General features: G+C 39.1%; 1 protein-coding gene across 1 annotated transcript in view; it reads left to right on the top strand.

The window, feature by feature from the left end:
* The first annotated feature begins 5,566 nt into the window (after window positions 1–5,566).
* Window positions 5,567–16,925, top strand: part of LOC125692197 (glutamyl aminopeptidase) — a 32,637-nt gene continuing 21,278 nt past the window's right edge. Inside the window, exons 1-4 of the mRNA XM_048942398.1 lie at window positions 5,567–6,456; window positions 11,143–11,284; window positions 13,785–13,916; window positions 16,294–16,414. Of these exons, the coding sequence (XP_048798355.1) occupies window positions 5,840–6,456; window positions 11,143–11,284; window positions 13,785–13,916; window positions 16,294–16,414 (1,012 nt within the window). The 5' untranslated portion in view covers window positions 5,567–5,839. The remainder of the gene's footprint in view (window positions 6,457–11,142; window positions 11,285–13,784; window positions 13,917–16,293; window positions 16,415–16,925) is intronic.

The following is a 16,925-nucleotide window of genomic DNA, read 5'->3' as shown; positions in this document are numbered from 1 at the left end:
ATGTTACTTGGGTTTAGAACTGTCACTGCATGCTGAGCAGACATCCTTACAGGCCTGGTTAATACTTTCCTATTTATTTGGCCTCCAGACTCCCACTGCTTCTAGAAGAGGGAGACACATAAATGAGCCTGTCTTAAAGGTTAACATTTTCAAGCTGTGGCTAGTTGAGGTAGGAAGGAAATTTATTCCTCTGCTCCATTAAAAGTGCTTTTCTTCTTATGCCCTGCTACCTAGACATACCAGCAGATCAATATAGCTGTGTTAGATGACACAGCAATGTTCAAGGGCAAAGGTGGCATCTCAGGGAACTGCAACTCTTATGAAATAGATTACAAGTATTTCCCTGAACTGCATGCAGGGGGAGAAGGTCTAAGGTATCATCCTCACTCATAAAGAAAAGAAAGCAAAAGGAAGCAAATTCCTAATGCTAGGTAGATAAAATGACTGCACAAGTTCATCTGTGGATTTCCTACTGAAAGTTTCATGTTTTCTTGTGGGCCTTTCAGTCTCCCAGCATATTCTACCAGTTAAGTAAACACTGTAAATTCCCCTTTCCTATCTCTTTTCTTTTTTTTCTTATTAGGAATTTGTTAAAAAGCTGTACTAAATGGCAGGAAGATGTCTTATTAAGACAGTTTGAGACAAATGTCCATATAAGTTTATTTGTATTTTGTTGATCAGTAGAACTCGCCTCAGGCCATTTTTAAAAAGGAAACTTCACATTGGAAGCTAGCCTTCCAATTGCAGACCTGTAACTTATTTAATAGCCAGTGTTGATAAGAAATACAGTTGTAAGGGGTAACTATAATAAAACACACTGGAACAAGTAAGGATTAATCATATTTATCAGAATCCCACATTATGTTATGGCTTTGTATTAGATTCATGATTTGACTGAAAGAACCCAAGCAAGCTCACCTTGTTAGAAAGGCAGTAGATGATTAAATAACACTTCAGAGCAAAGCAAATTGAGTCTCAGCTGCCTTCTGAACACAAAGTATATAGGATGATGTTCATGTTTCAGGACATAGAATCCAAATCCAGAAATTTGAAACAGAAAGGAGGGGGGAAAAAAAAGCAATTCACAGTTGCATTCACTTCCTTGTGAAAAGGCATTGAGATAAACCCTTTCAGCCTTGATACAAATGAGAAGTAATACATCCATCACGAGCCTGCTAGGGGAAACAAGCAGAAGGGATGGTGAGACTGAAAGCAGCAGGGGGTAACACCCTCCTTCTGAGGTTCCACAGCTGTCAATATGGCACAACTAAGGCCAGCTGTCAAAGGTTTTACTGGGGGAAACAGTTGTAACTGTACAGCCAAATGTACCTCTCAAACCAGCTTGAAACATTTGTATTTCCACACAACACAAACCTGAGAGTTAAAAACTGTCAACGAAAAAGCTGAGTGAAGCAAGGATCACTCTAAGCCAGCAGTTACTAAGATCTTTCTGGGGGATTCATAATTGCTAGATGATATTCAGAGCTGAATATGGAGACAAGATTAATCATTACAGGCATAAGAAAATAAAGCATAAGGGAATTACTTCTGGTACAATTCACTTCTGACCTGGGGGAACGTCACAGTTTCACATCTCTCATGTTTTGAATGTTCTTGGGGGTAAGGAGCCACAGAGGAGAAGTCTACAAGTGCAGTTCTGACAGAAAGCAGTCACTAAAGGAGATTGCTTCATGCTTTCTTTTTTCTGCAACCATGGATTTAATTAAGAGTGTTGGTTTAGTGTAAAGAGAGCCAAATTGCTCCTGATGGAGGCAGAGAGGCTCCATTTATTACAACAACCCATAATTTCATAGCTGGGGCAGCTCAGGGACAGGCAGGAAATCAGAGGTTCTTTGATTCTGCTGCCCTCATATCGTCTTAATGTCTCTGGACACAGGGAGCGAAGATATCCTTGGCATAGGCCCAATAAGTACTTTGTGTTATTCCAAGGATGGACTTGGCTTGGGGGAGTTTCATTTGTTGTGATTTGTTGCAGAATTTGATTTTTATTATTATTTTTAATATACTTTGTTTATTTCCATGTCTTTGACACTTTCCAGAGCAGCTCTTTGCTCATTGTTGGTTTAAATCAAGGATTTCCTGGGTCTGTGTCACTTCTCCCTGAAAGCCTTCGGCAGGCCCATGCTAACGCTGCTCTTGGCAGTCACCTGTGGAAATCTTATTCCATTTTCTAATCTTAAAATTGGAAATGCTCTTGGAAAAGAGAAGCTTACCATTTGGAGAATAAAATTTAGGATGCATTTACATTCCTGGCAGTTGTCTGAAAAGATGTTTGGATGTTGCTCCTGTAGCGATGTACATGGCCCCACCAGCAATGTCAAGACAGAGCAGGGTGACATTATACTCTTCTTTTTCAGGTAGCCAAAGGGGCTGGGCTAAACTTGTGCAGTAATTCCAGTTCAGATGGAGAACTAAATCCTAACTCAAGGTGAAACTGCTTCAATTAAAAATCACAGGATCACAGAATCACAAAAAATCAACATGAAAGAAACGTCTAGTATTGTCTAGGTGACTAATAATATTGTTTTAAACTCTTTCCAGTTCTCTAGAAATTAAACTAAGCCAATTTGTAGCCCTCCAGCGTTAGACAGCACTTGCTAATTTTGAACTAGACATGCTAGTAGTTTATGCAGAAGTGGCTTGGGGTGAGCTTTCTTGTCACTTTCCGTATTCATCATCTTATACAAGCAAAAATATCTTCAGCGTTTTGATGAGGGGCCATGGTGCTCATCTGCATGATATCCTCTCTGAAGAGGCAGATGATCTAGATAGGGTAAGCCAAGGCTGGAACACTGGCACTTCCTTTGAGCACTCTGTCCTTCCTTATTGCTGCTGTGGAACTAACAGTTCAAGCCTCATCCATCCTTGGAAATGCGTATTGGGTCATTGCTACCTAGATGTCTTGGCATCTACACAGCTTAGCACAGCTGCTTGCTGTTTCTTCTCTCACTGCACCATAGTGCCAGCTAGGAACAAAGCATATTTCCAATGCAGAAGAGATCAGCCTACACTTAAACTATCACTATCAGAAACACATTACACTTGTTTTTGGCTACAACTAGGCTTGAATCACAGTTTTTGTAAAGAGATCAATACTGAGTGTGTGTATAACTGCTACTGCTCTCAGTTGGCAGAAGACACCAATAATCTCTATTACTTGTCGAGCTAATACATTTGTCACTCCTCATTAGCTTGTAATAGCTTTTACTGCTACTGGTTTTTTTAAGGCCTAGGATGGAAAATATATATATTTTTACTACTTAGGAACAACTCATCTAGACATGTTTCCTAGCTCTTCCTGGAGGAGGTAATTTTTAACAGTGGAGAAAAATGCAAGACTCTTCGTAATTAAAATAAATAGCTTGTTCTGCAAACCATAGGCTTAGATAGCATTTTTAACCTTCAAATTAAAAATGTAACAAAAAACCTCTTGACTATGGAGGACGAAAATCAGACTGATGTAAAAAGTATGCTTGAAATCAAGACACATTTAATATCTCATCATTTACAGTCTGTTTTGGCTTAAGATGTCTTATTTAAAATCTATTCTCTTTCTGTTTCCATGTCATCTTCAATCAGAACAAAACAAAGGCAGAAATGGTTTTAAATGTTAAGATCATGATCTTCAGTGCTGGCTTTGTTGCTAGAAGTTAAACTCTTACCCAATCCATTAAAGGGCATCGGTTTCCCTTGTCATATCTAGTTTTGATCATGAGAAAGAAATGGGAAACAATAAAACCAGATATAATAAGAAACAGATTTTCAGCTTTCAGCTTGTTTTTTTTTTATTATTATTTTATTGGCTTTTCACTTTTGAAAATATTTGAGTAAGAGTTAACTTGATGGTCTGAAAAAAAGAAAAAAAAAACCTTTTCTCAATTCATGATGGAAAACTTTGCCTTTAAAACAATAAGTTATATAAATAGTAGTGTGCTATAACAATGCTGATGTGGATGAGGTGGCATAAGATCCTGGTGGCAGCTGGCAATATTTCAAAGGGAGACTTACAAAGTTTGCAAGCAGATTCATTTCTAAAAAGACAGTACAGACTGGGATGAAGTCTAGCCTGGATAGGCTCCTTTCCTGAGCTAGTTTGTCTCACTGAGAATGTACGTTCACTGAGTCCAGGTCCTGAATTTCCCTGTGCTTGTGAAAATTTATCTGTCTTGAAAGAAAAAAGAAGGAAGGAAAGGAAGGAAAGGAAAGAAAGGAAGGAAAAAGGAAGGAGAGGAAGGAAGGAAGGAAGGAAGGAAGGAAGGAAGGAAGGAAGGAAGGAAGGAAGGAAGGAAGGAAGGAAGGAAGGAAGGAAGGAAGGAAGGAAGGAAGGAAGGAAGGAAGGAAGGAAGGAAGGAAGGAAGGAAGGAAGGAAGGAAGGAAGGAAGGAAGGAAGGAAGGAAGGAAGGAAGGAAGGAAGGAAGGAAGGAAGGAAGGAAGGAAGGAAGGAAGGAAGGAAGGAAGGAAGGAAGGAAGGAAGACAAAAAGAAACAAAAAAGTGTCTAAATAGTCAGAGAATTGTAACTGATATGAAGAGCAGTGTTATCTGTCCCCTTACAAACTAGGATAGGAGACATGGATAGGAGACATGAAGCCAAAAAAGATGTGCCTGGTTTAAAATCTTCTGAAATGGGTTCTGTAAGTGGAGGAAAAGGGTTAAGAAAACTGAAGTTTCCATTCTACTTTGTTCTCCTTCTGTTCAGTGTCAAACAAGGTCAAGACCTATGCAGATTGGTGTTGCATTAGCAACACCTTGCTTGCAGGCTTAGCAAGGCATTCCTTACAACATGGTTTTCCAGACAGAACTGGACTCTATTCAATTAGTTTGTTTCAACAAAGTACTACACTATGATGGCATGCAGTAAATGCTGAATTAGATCTTCAGTGAATAAATCACATAAGTGCATATTTAGAAGTATCTCCCTCAGCAAGCATTCACAGGCAGCACCACAATTGCACTGAACAGGCATATCCCAGGCTGCCTGAGTGTGTGCACAGTAATGAGCAATCTCCTGGAAAATTGGCCCTATGAGACAAGGAGAAAAATTGGACATATTTTAAAGTTTAAAGTTGGTGATCAAGTTTGACCATCCCATTGTGCATTCTTCTGTCCATGACTGCCTCAAATTCCTCAACAAAGGTAAATGAGCCTAGAAAGAAGGAGAATGGTTGAAACTGCCTTGAAAGATGTATGTGATTTTGCTGGATTTTTGAGACTTTGGAGGTGTCATTTCACAAACTATTAAGGGGAAGTTCGAGGAAATCTTTGCTAGTAAAGGAAAAAAAAAACCTAATCATAAAAATCCAAACAACACATAGCTCAGAAGACAAAAAAAAAAAAAAAAAAGGTAGTGGCAAAGGTTGAGACTTTGGAGCAGTTACACCTCTAGCTGTGAACCCCTTCAGAAAGCTGCTGACAGAGCTTTGGCATCTGATCATCTCCTAACTGCTGATTAACATAGCACTGTTTTATATTTAACTCAGGCCAGTGCAGGAGGGGCTGGGGGTGGGGTTGTGTTGCTTAAAAGGGGAGTGCAGTAGGAACAATGTTCTTCTGTGTTGGTTCCCTCGGTCTCTCTGCCCCGCTGCATGCCTTTTGATCATTCATGTTTCCTCTAAATGCATGTTTCCTCTAAATGCATGTTATCTTTAATTAATTGAGTGCCTTGTGGAAAGCAAGGTGGGGGAGACAGACAGAGAACAGCTACAGCTACACAATTAATGTGCAACCCAAGTCTGCTAGTTTACTGAAAGTAAGTGCTGAAGTGACTTAAAAGCTTTAAACGATTCATGTTTTGCTCTGAGAACAGACCTGGGAGCTGAGATGGAAGGCATGGATTTTGAGGATAAGAAGTCCAAGAAGTACTGCATCAAGACAAAGCACGTGGCTATCATCTGTGGCGTTGTTGTTGTTGTAGGTCTTGCTGTGGGTCTTGGTGTGGGATTGAGCAAATCCCAGCAATCTCCAGAGTATACAGACCAGCCGGATCAGCAAGCAACTTCTCCTCCCACTGTGGATGCAGGTCCCTGTCCTACTAGAAGTGATGATTCTGGAGACTGGATAAATTTCAGGCTACCAACCTATGTGAAGCCTATCCACTATGACCTGGAAATGAAGCCTGAGATGGAGGCAGACATTTACACTGGGACAGTCAATATTTCTATTGCTTTGGGAGAGTCTACCAGCCACCTGTGGCTCCACCTGAGGGACACCAAGATTACAGAAATGCCTACACTCAGGAAATCCTCAGGACAGCAAATTGCTCTGACTGACTGTTTTGAGTATGAGACACAAGAATACATAGTGATGAAGGCAGAAGCGGAACTTACTGTCACTGATGAAAGTGATCCCTATATACTCACCCTGAAGTTTCAAGGCTGGATGAATGGTTCCCTGGTTGGCTTTTATAGGACCACCTACACTGAGAACGGAGAGACTAAGTAAAGCAGATTTTATTTTATTTATTAAACTTTATTCTCTATTCCTGCTTTCTAAGACCTGCTCTTTTTCTGTGTCAGCTTTGCAAACTTGTCTCTCACCAACTTGCTGACATTTCTGAGCTATTCTTTCTCATTCCCCTAAGGAAGATGTTGTATTTAAGCCTTTTGGCTGTTGACAAGAGTGGGCAAGAGAGCTGGGAGCTTTATTTATTATTTTCAAACTACCAGTCCAAGGTTGTGCTTGAGATTTGCAGAAGGCTCCCTCAGAGAGACGGAGGCACTGAGGCCTGTTTTTTATCTCTGTAGTCCAATAAATAGAATATGGCTCTCACCACTCTCTCCTGTCATTCCCCAACGTAATAGTTCTGGTGTGAAACATTCTTGTGATAGTTTTCCTGACATCATGCTTCCTTGATGTTGCAAGCTTGAGGAATGTCTAAATTCTGTCACTCCTGCAGCTGGTTTAAATTATGAGTTAGGGAGATCCAAACTATGATGATTATACTTGACTTGGAGTTTCTGTGCTCCATATCCCCCTTCTTTTTTTTTTTTTAGGAGCATTTAAACCTCATTTCACTTCCCAGATTTGAAATGCTTCAGGGAGATCCTGAAGAAGCTATTGTTCATGTTGAGGCAGTCCTTCTCAGTATATAGAGAGGACACAATGCCACCCATTTTACAATACTTACATTTCTGACGTGATTTATTCCAGCCTTTACATTTAGAAGATAAACTTGGCTAGACTCTCCTAGGGCCCTCTAGCAAGCCAAAAAACCATGGTCTGTTTTCCAGACACTTGTTTGCCCTCCTGGGACAATGGTGTCATGTGTGAGAGTTGCATCAGTTCCATACAGCTGCTGGCAGGCAACACTGGAAGCAGCAGCAGTGATTGGCACCAGCAGCAGCAAATCCAAGAGGCAGAGGAAAAAGCAAGCACTCATTTTTTATATGTAAACATGGGTTATCAGATCTGGGAAGCAATCATGTGGAGAACAGTATGAAACCCCACCAATTCTTCTCTTGCTCCTCCAACTACTACCTCAGTGTTGTTCTGATTCAAAGTTGCCTTGATTTTATACAGTGAGCAACTAACACCTTCACAGCAGTTTTAAAGTGTAACCTGTTAGAATTTTTATAAACTAGGGTATGCTACTTCCATCTTGTTGAAGAAAACCTTGATATTGGGTGAATTATCCCATGTTTGTCACAACAACAGAACAGCAGGACCAGAATGCAGGTCTCCTGAGTCACAGAGCAGTAAGGCGATTGTCTATTCCTCAGACAGTGTAGAAAGACAAGGACCAAGCATCTAAGGGTAGAAAGAAAGGAGATCTTAATAATCTAAAAAAAAACCTTACAAAGTGAGTATACTTCATTGAGTTCCTACTCCTTGACCTTAGCAAGAAGTCTGAAAATGCTCAAGACAAAAAGGAAGGTGTGTGAGGTTGTTTCTTAAGCTCTAATAGGAATGTGTGAATGCTGATTTCTGAGATGCTTTCAACATGGTTAAGTCTAAGTAGACTGTCTCTGAGGCAGAAGAGACCATGTACATGCTAGTGGTAAGTACAGCTTTGAAATGAGAGCAACCACCAGCCAGATTTCAAGCTGCTACTATTTGGCAGCAGGGTCGGACTTGAAGATCTTAGAAGTCTCTTCCTGCCTACATGATTTTATGACAGGTTAAGGAAGGATGGTGAGGAAAATGTTTTCTTATTTATTAAAAATGTGTTTTGCCTTGGCTTTCTACTCAAACCCAGTGATGACTAGCATTAAATTTTTCTTGACATTTGCCTGAAGCAGATAATTACCTTTGAAAAATTTCAACCCAAATGGGTACAAATTGGATCAGGTGATAGCAAATTTCAAGGAAATCCACCAACAGTGGATGCAAGAGAGAAGGGAGCTGAGGTGAAAATCAGAGCCAATTGTAATTAACCTATGCCCCCAGCCTTTCTGGGACAGTATTAGAAGCAGTGGGACCTTTTGAGAAAATTAGTGGTCCTGGAAGTCAGCTTCCAGGATAGAGCTATCTATTTGTAAGGACAAAGGTTTGCCAAAGCATTACTGTAATGCCTTTTGTTTACAAAGTGGGCAGAAGTCCAGACTCTTCTGTTGCTTAGATTCAAATCTCCCATCACGTTTTGTGGAAAACATGTAGGTCTGTGATGAATGTGCCTGCAAGCCTAGGAACCTTGAAGTGGATTTGCAGATACCTTGGAAACACAGCTGCTTAAATTGACATGGAAAAGCAGGTAGGGAACAGGAGAGCAGAAACTTTGAGAATGAAGGTTTTAGGCATAGACCTGCCTAGATTCTCCTGAGGGTGCCTGAATCCAGTTGTAAGCACTAAAGTCTTTTCCTAAAACTACTCCTTTGTCTCTGGGCACTTCATTCCTCACTGATGAAAGGGGAATGTCTTCACCTATTAAAAATAATGTAGTAAGTATAAATATATCACAACTGTGTTGTTTTCAGATACTGGGGAAAAGCACAAGAGTTTTTTGTATTATTGATTCTTTTAACTCACCAGCTTCTGTCAGTGAATGTGCTAAAATCTGTTATTTTTTCATAGATATTACAGAAACAGAAACATGTCAAGACATCTGATTTTGATTTGACATTGCTATTTGTGGCAGTTTATGGTTTCCTTTTCATATGAATTCTATCTGTCCTTCATAAGAGTGGAACAAGAAGCTCGTAAATGAATACTCAGTTGGGCACATCTCTAACATATAAGAGGATCTGCATTTAGAACTTTATTGATTAGAGAAAGGCAAAGTTTTGTTGTTGTTGTCGTAAGGAAGTGACACTCATGTTTCTGGCTCAGAAGCAATATTTTCTCGAAAGAAGCAATGAATATGAACTTAAGGAAAGGCTGGTAGAAAAAAAAAAAAAAAAACAAAAACAACACTCCTCATTTAGCTCAAGGGGGGAGCTTTATATACTAAAACCTTGTGTTTTGGAATAATAATTAAAAAAAAAAAAGAAAAAAGGATATTAATCATAGTTCTAAGTGCAGCACTGTTCTATTTTGGGAACAACAGCTGGATGCAATCTCAGATCTTCATTCCTTTTTACTACTGTATTTACAACTGCTACCTCCAGTTCATATTTAAAGTTCTGAACATCAAAATCAAGTAGAAGGGTGGAAGCCACCATGCAGACAAAAAAAAAAAATCTTATCTAAGATCTACATGACACAGCTTGAAAGGAAATTGCATCATCACATGTTTTTAGTGCTACTTCTGTGCAGACCATATCCTGGATTTCTCATATAGAAACGGCAGCGCTGAGATTTTGCAATGCTGATATCTGTTTGCCTCCACAAATATATGAGGATAGATAATCACCTTCTAGATCAAAAAAGCTATCATAGTGTCATCAATCTTTAGGAACAAGATATAAATGTGCCAAGATATATAGCCAAATTTTTAAGCAATAGATGTGAAGCGTTGCCCTGAGGACTTGGCAGTTAATTTCATTGTGAAATAGCTTTCTAATCCAACCAAAAATAAAGAGTGAGATCAAACAGTTTACCAAGCAAGTGAAATTCTACTGAGACTGAAGGTGAATGTTCATTTTCTGACCATTAACTTTAGTTACTATTCCAGTGAGCATAAATGGTGAAAATGCAGATCTTATCTCCAACAGGCTTGTAAATGAACCTTGTTGCTTTAAGTTCCTAATGACCAGTTTAGTATTTAAGCAACACAGAGAAAAGCCAAAGGCAACAGAAAAATTGAAAGCTTGGTTGTAAAGTGAGCCTGTAGTCTAACTGCAGATCTGTAATTTACGATGTACACTTTTAATTACTTTTTGGAAAGAAAAACTACCTTAACATATTCAGAGCAGCTGTAGAATTGCTGTCAGAAAATGCCCAACATTCCAGATTAATTGAAGAAGCATCTGCATTCTCTTTCACCATTAATCACTGGAGAACACACTCTGCCACTGAACAGTTCATTAATGGGGGAGTCTGATGCCACTGTGAGAAGCAAGCATACAATACGAACTTTCATAACCTTCACCTTATTTTTTTCCATGGCTCCTTATTTCCTCCAGCAGTTTTTGCAAAAGTGAGATTTCTTTCTAAACTCACCCTACCACAGTGAACACAGCGTAAGTTCTGTGCTAGGATGTTTACCTAGACTTTCCATGCTTTCCCCAGCATTTTTCTCATTGGAGTCAGGCAAATGTAACAGCAGCAGGAGATAAATGTATTTGGTAACTATAGAGAAAGAAACACATAGGCAGGGTGAGATTTCAAGGGCACTTAGGAAGGTGTCTTCCTGGAGATGTTCAACACTCCAATCCCAAGATTGGTGCAGAAAACAGTGGGAATGCTCAACAGAAAGGTGAGCAAATTTTTTTACCACCTGGAAGGGGTCATTTGTCTCTTATTTCTGGCTCCTAAAAATATTCCTTGAAGAGTAATTGTCTTTAATTTTTGCTTTAAACCTAGAGGATGTTGATGACAGATTTTGTGGTACACGTGTTCCACTAGCCTATATGGTGTTAACTTGTGCATTTGTGATATCACTTATTTTTATGAATGGGCAAGTACACAAAAATATTTGTATTTGGTTTTAGTTCATGAAGTTGCTAAATACTTATGCATTGCAGATAAGATTCAAAAAGAATGCAGCAAAGGCTTAGAACAATCTGCCAATCTGTTGTTTGTTTAAGGAGCATTGCAGCTACTGATCATGAGCCAACAGATGCACGGAAATCATTTCCTTGCTTTGACGAGCCCAACAAAAAAGCAACTTACAATATATCTATCATCCATGAAGACACTTATGGAGCACTTTCAAACATGCCAGTACAGGTATGTATTTCCCAACTCTACTGCCTACAGGGAATCATTCTGTAAAGCCAGGGGATCACGAAGCCCTTGTATGTTTACAGACTCTATCACCTAAACACAGTAAAACAAATGGTTAATAAATATTCCATAAAATACAAGTGGTTGTTTGGTTAGAAATCCCAGCAGCCAGTCAGTACACTACGTAACACTATAGAGCCACATTCAAAGCAGATACGACATATATCTTGTCTTTAGCTAGCTGGCCCTTTCCTCAGATAGTCTAGATGAGTAACCCCTACTAAGCATATGCAGGTAGTGGCAGGTTCTTCAGTCAAACCAGGTGGACTCTGAGAAGAAATACTCAGGAATACAGCAGCTTCCTTTGTGGGGAGTCCCATAATAATCACTAACTATATAATGTTACAAAGCAAAGACTTGCTGATCACAACCACGTGGCAAAGGAAACCATTAGCAGGAAAGTCTAGTACTGTTACACTTAATATCACAGAATCTAAAAATCCCTCTCAGCTCAGGGCTATGGACACTTGTCAGTCCACCCCAACAGTAATTTTCTAAATAATCTATTTCTGGAACTGCTGCATCAAATTCCAAACTTGGAATGAAATTCAGTGGCATCTATATCTGGGCACTCTAGAAGAAGACTGAATGGCTTTCAGCAGAGACAGCTTCAAATGAATAGCTTAACTGAATGCGTAGTCCAGTGTGCAATTTCTAATGAATGTATTCTGAAGTGGGAGATAAAGTGCCAAGTACAAACAGAAAAGAAGAAAAAAAAAAAACACAAAAAAACCACCCACCAGCTTCCAGCCTTGGAGCTGTTGACATTTGCATCTTTCCAACCGCTCCCCATCCAAAATACAAAGGTCTGCTTTGCTGTGTACTGTTTTACTTAAGGAGTTGCCCAAATCTTAACTATGCACTTGCAGTGCAGCTGAGAGAACTATAACCAGTCTGACACAGCAGAGACTCACAGACCTCCAACCTATTTAAATCTCCAACCTATTGTTATTAAAAATATTTTTAAGATACCTAAAAATAAGAAACACGTGCTTTGGTAAGCAGCACATGTGAAAGGAGAGCATTTATGGTAGCTTTCCTTAAAGACCTCAGATAAGTGAGGGCACCGGCAAGGGATGTAAGGGCGTAAAACCAGATGTTTTCAAGATTTAGTAGCTTTTAAGATTTACTTTAAATCTTAAAGTGTAGATCTTGTCCCTAATACAAACATTAAGCTTTCAAAGGGCTAGGTACCACTTGTTAATTAATTTGCTAAAATCCAAATACAGGCAGGGAAACATGATGCTGCGCTCACCCTAGGGTATGACTAAAAGACAACAGCAGGACCATTTTTCACTTGGTGAGATTAGAAGGTCAGTTGCTCAGGGATGAGGGATCTCTGGAGAATCAGTTCAATAGACATAGACACAGGTGTCACATAGACACATAGTGCACAGGACACATTGTACATTATGTATTCATAACAGCTTTGGTTGTATAGAGCTTTATAATCCATGTGGCAACGTCAATTCAGCAAAGTCAGGACCATGTACAGTTCATTTTTATTTTTCACCGGAGTGAATTTTGTTTAACTTTTTTTCAGTGAGACCCTGACTTTGTTGAAGGCAGAAAATACAGTAAATCGGAGTCCAATAGTGAAAAGTAGATTGTGAATATATCTGTGAAAAAAAAAAAATTTACTCATGAAATCACATTAGTGGTAACATCCAGTTTGTATGCTTCGTTTCCATTGCATTTATAACAAATGAACCTTATGAAGTACTGAATCTCCAATAGACTAGTGCCTTTTATATATTTTGCCTTTCTCCTATTTTAGTCATCCAGAGGCTCAAAAAATTATCAGACTGTTCATAGTAGATAATGGATAGCAGAAATTAGTATTCAGAAAATGAATCGCATAAAAAACATTTATGAATTTGTTCATGTAGTTCAGCCGAGAAAACCTAGAGTGCTTTTTAATTAATACACGAAATAAAAGCTACTATCATGTCTTAAACAACCCACCAATTATCAGTGCTAACAAGTTCAAGATTTATTAGTGCAGACTTTAACCTAACTCACATCTCTGCACTCCCTGATGCCTACATGTTGCACAGATTTAAAAGAGGACAGAATCCAGCATTTCCTCTGACCTGTCCATAGGGATATTATTTTATGCAACTATTTCAAGATGCATAAACTTTCAATAACACAACATATTGAAATACAGTGTAAAACTCATGCTGGCAAAATTCCTATGCATGTGAATGATTTCAAATCATTGTTGCAAAATTAGAATCAGGTAAACTTATGTAACAGAGAAAAACAGTTTATTTTTGTGTATTTTGTCTGTTCTCATGCCATCAGAAATGGGATGCCAAAAAGAGGTAAATTTGCAGAGGTGATTTATCGTATCTATGTAGTCTTATCCCTCATAAAAACATTATACTCTCTTTTGCCTATGTTTGCAATTTCAGACTCAATTCTTTTTTCATTTCTGCAGGAAACTGTATCACTGGGTAATGGCTGGAATCGGACAACTTTTCAGAAGTCAGTTCCCATGAGCACTTACTTGGTATGCTTTGCAGTGCACCAGTTTGAGTGGGTAGAGAGAAGATCTAAGAGCGGAATACCTGTAAGTTCTATTACAGAGCAAACAACAATTCAGATGACAGATATACTGTAATTTGCACTTTTATTTTTAATGAATCAGCTCTTTTTATAACATAAGCAGGATTTCTTCCTTTCCTATAGTGTATTTTACATGGTAGATCAAACTAAGTGTTCACAGTGTTCCCTCCAGTCTTCTTTGGCCCCAATGGATTCCTCTAGAGTTTAGCTATTTCAAAAACAAGAATTTCACAGCTGTAGAACCATAGCATTATTTGGATTGGAAGAGGCCCCCAAGATCAAACTGAACACCAGTTCCCATCACTAAAGGATGCCCTTACTGCCACATTTACATGGTTCCTCAATATTCCAAGGATGAGGCCTCCACATCTTCCCTGGGCAGTTCATCCAACGCTTGACCACACTCTCCCTGAAGAAATTCTTCCTAATGCCCAATATAAACTGTCCCTGGTGCAACTTGAGACACTTTCCTTATGTCCTATCCTTCGTCACCTGAAAGAAAACTGAAGAGAACTTCTGTAGAAAGTTTTAGAAGTTGTTCAGTGTTGTAGAAAAAATTGCAAAAAAGAATTGCTAAAGACAAATGCTGAATAAGGCAGAAAACTTTGCTTTCTGGATATAAAAATTCACTTACTAAGTGCTCATCCATGCCACGCTCCAGATTATGGAAGAGTATGGATTTGCTTAGCTGAGCAATGAGATATTCAGATCTGTTGACTGTTGGGAAGAACATTCCATAGTTTGCTATGTAAACTGGTAGCAGCAAATCATCTAATGGAAAGTATCCACAATCCATATATTTCTGTCATAAACAATAGCATGTAACTCACTCATGATACGTTATTTAAAAACTCTGCCATCGGCCCTGAAAATCATTTCCCTAGCAAAGACCTCAACAGGATCCATGGTGGAAAACATGCCCACAGCTGGAAACAACTCTCCTGATCTAATTATCTGTCAGGTACCAAATATCTGCTTTGGAAATAACAGAAGAGATTACAAGAAGAGATTTGAAACTCAAAATCAGTTCTACTGCACACTGAAGGTTTGGAACCCATTAATATGAATCAGTTAGTGGACTGAAGACTGCTAAATTGGGTAAAGAGCTTACTGAAGTAGAAATTACAGATTGTAATTGCGAACTGACCCTGAGGGAAATCCCTTGGCTGGGATGGATTCCCAATTGAATTTCATAAGCTTTTTTTTGTTTCTATTTATTTATTTATTTATTTTTAATTCCTTTCCTATTTCTGATCACTTTCTCATCCTTCCATTGGAGGAAGTGTAATTTCATGGTATTGAGACCAATGTGTTGTCAGGCTCAAAGAAGGCTCCTAGTGTAGGGCAGCTCCTTTGCTCAGTTGGGATCCTAAATGTCTGGCTGTTAGACAGGACCGAGGAGAAAATAAGCCACACAAACACAGCCAGAAGAATGTGGCCCATTTATCAGAGACAAAGAGCCTACAAAAAGATGTACCAGCTATCCCAAAGCCAGAAAATTCACTCAACACCACAGACATTCAGGGACAGGAAAGAGGACAGCCCACAGTTCCTGCAAGCACAGCACTGCAGTTCAGCTCTGGGGTTATATACCTAGGAGTACTTGGACAAAGAAATTTAGAGGGGGAAAAATAAACGGCTCTTCTTGAGTTCTGAAGGGAAACATTGTCTTTCCAGCATGAAGATAATGTCTCAAAAAGCCTTTTCACACTGTAGGACTACTCATCATGGTTATGGATACCGTAAGGACTCCTAGGCTCAAGGTTTCCTATTATTTGACAGTGACAGCCAAAGAAGCCCCAAAGCAGCACACCAAATCCAAGGGTGGAAAAGCCAGCACTCAAGACATCATTTTTTGCCTCCATCAAAGTTCAGATATGCAAAAGGAGCATGGAAATGATCTCCCCCACACAGAGATAAAAGATGTGCCTTCTCAAAGGGATTTCCAAATTAATGAACAGATCAGATCAAGAGGATTTCCTTCAGGATACTTGTGCAGATATCCTTCTTGAGAAAACAAGGCCTTAAAGAAGGAGAGGCTGGTAAAGCACTCAGGCCCTCACCCAAGCTTTGGAGTGGGGAGATGGCCTTTGCCAGCTGCTGGAAAGAGGTCTTACCAGTTTTGCAGCGTGCTCAGATAACATTGACCTTGTCTCTCTTACGTATGAGATTTGAAAAAAGTATATATCATTTGACATTTAAAACAAAATGACATTTAACTTTTTTTGAACGTCAGGAGATAGAATTCAGCATTCAGAGAGCAGTCTCTTAGAGAAAAAAATGCAGTGCTATGTGTGTGCATGTTAAGTTATTTTTCAATGCTTGCTACCTTCTGGTTCCTCTTAACTGAAGACTACTCTAACTGTCTCTCTATTTTACAGCTGAGAGTTTACGCCCAGCCACTGCAACTACACACGGCAGAATATGCAGCAAATGTAACAAAAATTGTGTTTGACTACTTTGAAGAGTACTTTGATTTGAGCTACTCTCTTCCAAAACTAGGTGATTATTAGTACTTACATTTTTCTTTTTGCTAATTCACTGTCATTATCTTTCTCCTACTATTCCCTGTGCTTTGGTGGAAAACAGAGCATGAAAGTGTTTGGTTACTACATGCTAATATTCTTTCAGGATGTAAAATTGTACCCATGTAATTCTTCAATATCATGGAAAGAGAGTCAGTGTCAGTAACAGTTCAGTTAGTTCTCACAGATGAACTGATCCTGGCACAGTTATTTTAGAGTGACTTGTGGAAAATTAGAGGAATCACTGGTGACATCAGCAGAGGAACATGATGAGCTAAAATAAAGCCAGATTAACTTTGAGAAAAACATGTATCACTTTCACGAGGATGTCTGGAAAAAAGTCAGCCATGAGATAAGTAAAAATATAAACTGCCAGAGTGTATGTCATACTATTTACTAATCTCAAAGTGGGTGTGTAACCACATCTTAGAAAGACGAATGTAGCCCAGTGTATAATTCAAGTTGCTACTGCTGGACTGACAAAAGAC

The sequence above is a fragment of the Lagopus muta genome, chromosome 4 (assembly GCF_023343835.1).
Source record: "Lagopus muta isolate bLagMut1 chromosome 4, bLagMut1 primary, whole genome shotgun sequence".
In the NCBI taxonomy this organism is placed as follows: Eukaryota; Metazoa; Chordata; class Aves; order Galliformes; family Phasianidae; genus Lagopus; species Lagopus muta.
Note: the sequence above shows the minus strand (reverse complement) of the source record. Positions and strands in the feature narration are given on the sequence as shown.